The 4,587-nt window shown below is 37.4% G+C and overlaps 1 protein-coding gene across 1 annotated transcript; it reads right to left on the bottom strand.

Annotated features, from left to right (window-relative positions):
- Nucleotides 1-280: 280 nt before the first annotated feature.
- LOC149250042 (xyloglucan endotransglucosylase protein 1-like) lies at nucleotides 281-1,821 on the bottom strand. Its single transcript, XM_089456380.1, has 4 exons — nucleotides 1,500-1,821; nucleotides 1,307-1,407; nucleotides 1,019-1,212; nucleotides 281-919 (listed from the first exon to the last, which is right to left on the bottom strand). Exons 1-4 carry the CDS (start codon nucleotides 1,660-1,662, stop codon nucleotides 562-564), a joined length of 816 nt encoding a protein of 271 aa, XP_089312506.1. The 5' UTR covers nucleotides 1,663-1,821; the 3' UTR covers nucleotides 281-561.
- Nucleotides 1,822-4,587: the final 2,766 nt, after the last annotated feature.

The following is a 4,587-nucleotide window of genomic DNA, read 5'->3' as shown; positions in this document are numbered from 1 at the left end:
GTAAATGGATATATACCAACTCGGCCTAAGGTATCGGTGCGTCCAGATTTGGTTATGAGATTACGTGAACCAATTTTCAATTACAAAATCACCCACAACAACGGTGTCCTTATCCATTTAAAAATATTGAAAATTGTAATATAAATGACATTGATATTATATAGGGAACAAAATAATTAGTCCCCTGGACTATTACAGTTCTGGATACATTCATGTATGTACTCGGAAAACAATGAAATAATGGAACTTATACAACAGATTAACTACACATAAATGTATGTATAAATTGAAAATTGTAATATAGAGGACATTGATATTATATAGGGAACAAAATAATTAGTCCCCTGGACTATTACAGTTCTGGATACATTCATGTATGTACTCGGAAAACATTGAAATAATGGATCTTATACAACAGATTAAGTACACATAAATGTATGTATAGGGAAACCAACGAAAGAATGGAGGTCGTAGAGCAGAAGTGAAGGAACAAAAGAATGGTTGGAAGGGCAGGGTATCTAGAATTCATCATTCAGACTATGGAGTTGAGTTGTTGAGGGCTCATTTGCATTCCGCGGGCACCCCCTGGGGGAACCTGTTGGTGTCAGCACAGTAATCATAGATCATATAGTTATTTCGCACCCACTGGAGCTTCTGCTCTTGGTTCGAATCCAAATCTTCCTCTGCAGCGAGATTAGAAGTAGCTGCAGCATTGAAGTTGCGGAAGGATGCAACAAAAGGGGCTTTACTCCAGTCTGTCTTGACGAGTCCACCTCTAGTCGCCCAATCATCTGCATTCCAAAGGCTTGAATAGACCCTCATTGCTTGGCTCTTAGGATAGTGATAATTGCTATCCACTTTACCCAACTCTGTCTCCCTGTTCTTAAACACTCGCACAGGAGTCTCGTCTACAGAAAATCTGAATAACAAACATACATTCATATTTCTGTTAGATTCAGAGATTATATTGTACTATATTGAATGGATGGATGGGCGAAGAGGTAATTAGAATACATACATGATTTGGTTGGATGTCCAGAGCACGGAGTAAGTGTGGAAATCCAAGGTTGGGTCGAACCACAAGTAAAATTGTTGCTCACGATTGCCAAGGCCTTGAGCGAAGACATTAGTGTGCATAATATAAGGATCTCCGGAGAGATTGCCCAAAAATTCAAAATCTATTTCGTCATGTTTGGGGCCCTGAGAGGATAGCTGCAAGGGGGCATAACAACGACATGTTACCACACCATAGGACAAGATATTGTCATTTAGAATATCAAAAGGGTAGAGTAACAATAAAACATACATAATAGGCAGTGACTGTGCCTGCAGAGTTGCCAGGTACCAACTTGATTTGCATATCAATCTTGGCAAACAGATGCTCCTCTTTGGATTGAAACCCACAACCTGTCATCAAAAACGGAAGGAATAAGATGTCTAATAAGTGTACATGAAAATGAAATAGTTGCAGAGCATGTTGGCATGAAAATTACATTTACCTGAAGTTCGATCCAGAGTCAACTGTAATTGTTGGCCATTGTCAAGGATTTTAGCACGATCATTGCCCCATGTAATGTCGACATCATTGTAGAAATTTGCAGAGACAGTTACGAGAAGTCTGGATGAGATTAACAATAAAAGAAAGAGGAGGGGCGTTCCCATTTCCAATGAATTCAAAATTATCGATGCAGGGACAGAGTAATGCAGGGAGGATACGAAGGAAAAGGAGCAGAATAGCCCGAGATGCCTGCGTTAAAAATAGAATATTGGAATGAACGACTGAATTATCAACTAGTAGGTCGAAGTTGCTGTGGGAGAGGGAATTGCTGGGAGTGATGGCTGATTTGGGTTATATATATAGACCATAAATAGCAGTGGGCATATGTCATCTCATCCGCGTGGGCGAGGAAAGATGAAGGAAACAATGGGCGAGAGGTATCAGCGGCGGCCAGCCAAAAACATAATGAATAATCGAAGGGCATCGTGGCAGCCAAAATTTTTCACACCGCGTTCCGACCTTACTGGATTGCTTTGACCTCCGCGTGGGGCATATTCGAAAGTGACGTAATGAAATGGATTTAAGAGCTCAGAGGAAAGTAGTGGAGTTCATTCAGAGCTCCAGGTGGCTACAAAATCCAACTGGCAATTCAACTATCCGTACAATTTCTACATGGAAATACACCTGCTTCCTACTCCGACGCGCTTTGCTTTCAGGTAACCTCCTTTACTGCTCTTGATATCTTTATTCGTTAATCCAGACCTTACAAGAAACTTAATTGAGCGGCTTTATAATAATATTATGTCCTTTTCAAACCTTCGCCACCAGAAAAGCCTTGTTGTACCCACTCCTGATAATGACACATCGAAGTTTCCTTTCATATAATTAAATTTTCTTAGAGACATTTACAGTTTGATAAGATTCCAATTACTGTTCAAGTCGAGCGAGCGAACTGGAGTAGGTGCGTCGAGTGCTTCGCTTTTAACATCAGAACCAAATACCGTCCACTTTGGAATATATATAAAATCAATTGTTAAATATTGTTTTAAACTATAATAAGAGATAGCCAAAAGAGAACCAAGTAATTTGTATTTTGGAATATATGATTACATATATACAATTTATTTGGGAAAATATATATATATATATAATTTAATTATAAAATGTTAAAATTTAACGACAAAATAATAATAAGAAATAAAAATGAAATTGTTTATATTAAAATAGTAAAAGAAATTGTTTTCTTTGTGTAATAAGAAGTGGGTTTAAATTAAAATTGTGGAAAAATAAAAGAAAAGGATTTCTTTGTAAAGATGGTTGAAGAGAAGAAATGCTTGAGAAAAAGTTAAATGAGTATTAGAGTTTTTTATTAAAATGTGACATATATTATAAATTTAATATATATATATATATATATATATATATTAAAAATGTTGTAATTTTTTTAACTATAAATTTTTTTATATTAAATTATAAGATAATTCTCTTAAAAATTGGTGGTTTAAAAATTTTGGACTTCATTTTAAATAGATTTAATTTTTTTTAGGTTTACAGGTACTCGAGAAGGGATAGGTGGGAGGGGCGTGGCTATTACATCATAAGTATAAATTAGGATGAACCCTTTGATGTTTCATCTAAGTCATTTTGTTATGGACCGCTTCTTCCAGCACGGTCCTTCGTGAGGTCACGAGATTGCACAAGCTAACAGGGATTAATGCTATTAAACATGGACATTAACTCAAAGGATGACTCCATTCTGACACCCCTTGCACTTGGAGATATTCCCAAGATAGTTTATCATGCAAATTAGTCATCACATGTAGTGGAGGTGACTTCATATGTGTATTAGAGCGGTTCCACACAATGTGCAGAGTAATTTTTTATCCAAGCTATGATACAATCGAAAATCACAACTCTTCATGGCCTCTGCCTCTTATAGTTAGCATTCATTGCAACAAGGTGGTAAGATTTGGTTTAGACTCCTCTATGTATTTTGTGATGGTAATTCGTTGTTGTTTCCATCCAGACCATGGTTCTTCCCCAAATTTTAAATGATCACTCCTACATGCTTGTCGCTTCCCTCTTCGATCTAGGCTTTCCCTATTTTTTCTTTTGTTTTTCTTTGGCAATCAGGTCTTAGTGTGCCCCCTGGTCACCCCCCATTTCTTTTGGGAGCCATGTGTCATTTCGGGTTTGTCTATGCTCTTACAACTATCCCTTTCACCAAACCTCTCTCCTATTGCACACTCTTTCCACGACTCCTCTGTCAATGTTCAGGGACTTCAATTATAGGTCTCTCCCATTGCTTTAAACTCACCTTCCCTAGTTCCAGATTACAGGTACACCTCACCCATTCTCAATTTCAACCCCAACACCTGCTTGAACCTCTTGATTGCTTCGACAACACACCAAAAGCCTTCAAAGAATGGCATACTACAGGGAAATGGGAACTCTTTAGATTAGTAGAGGGCACAGTCCTCAGTTGAGCACTTTCATCCTCATACACCATAGCCAATAGAAGCCAAAATTGTTAACACAAAGTAAGAGTTCCCAGGGGAACGAGGTTTCCTATCGAACATGGAAATTTCTTGTAAAATAACAAATTGAGTTTCGAATGTCCATCACACAAGGGGTCATTTTATCCATTCTAATGTATAATATATACATAATCTGAAACATGAAAATGTTTCTTCGACAAGTATTCATGGATCAAAACAAAACACAAGATGAAATTCTACTAATGCTCGATGACATTCAACTCACAACATGGGATTCGATCGAAAAATATAAATAATTGAGGCACACTTGGGCATCCCTCTGAATTCGGGTTGCTCACCAGATAGTAGCAAAGAACCCATTCTTGTTGACGAGTTAGAATCCCCCGAAACAGGTTAATGGTTTTCGCTCACATTTTCTTTGTCTATTTTCCTTATTGGTTCATAGCAGCTCTAGCAGGCCATAAGCCTTGTAGGATAAGCTCTTTAATTTTGAAATTTCAAAACACAAGCAATTTTTGAATGCTCAAAGAATTTTGGTTTTCCTACTAGTCTGGTTTCTCTAGTGTTATACTAGGGAAAAGAAACAGTTTT

This window comes from Pinus tabuliformis, chromosome 7 (assembly GCF_031772625.1).
Source record: "Pinus tabuliformis cultivar Carrire ecotype Pingquan chromosome 7, CPIR1, whole genome shotgun sequence".
Taxonomy (NCBI): domain Eukaryota; kingdom Viridiplantae; phylum Streptophyta; class Pinopsida; order Pinales; family Pinaceae; genus Pinus; species Pinus tabuliformis.
This window is presented reverse-complemented; position numbering and strand designations above follow the sequence as displayed.

Bases quoted from the DNA above. Each gene is read 5' to 3' on its own strand.
- LOC149250042 (XM_089456380.1), bottom strand. From the start codon at position 1,662: ATGGGAACGCCCCTCCTCTTTCTTTTATTGTTAATCTCATCCAGACTT. The intron at 1,408-1,499 runs GTAAATGTAATT...TTTTGATGACAG, and splicing joins GACTCTGGATCGAACTTCAG to GTTGTGGGTTTCAATCCAAA. The intron at 920-1,018 runs GTATGTATTCTA...TTTGTTATTCAG, and splicing joins TGGACATCCAACCAAATCAT to ATTTTCTGTAGACGAGACTC.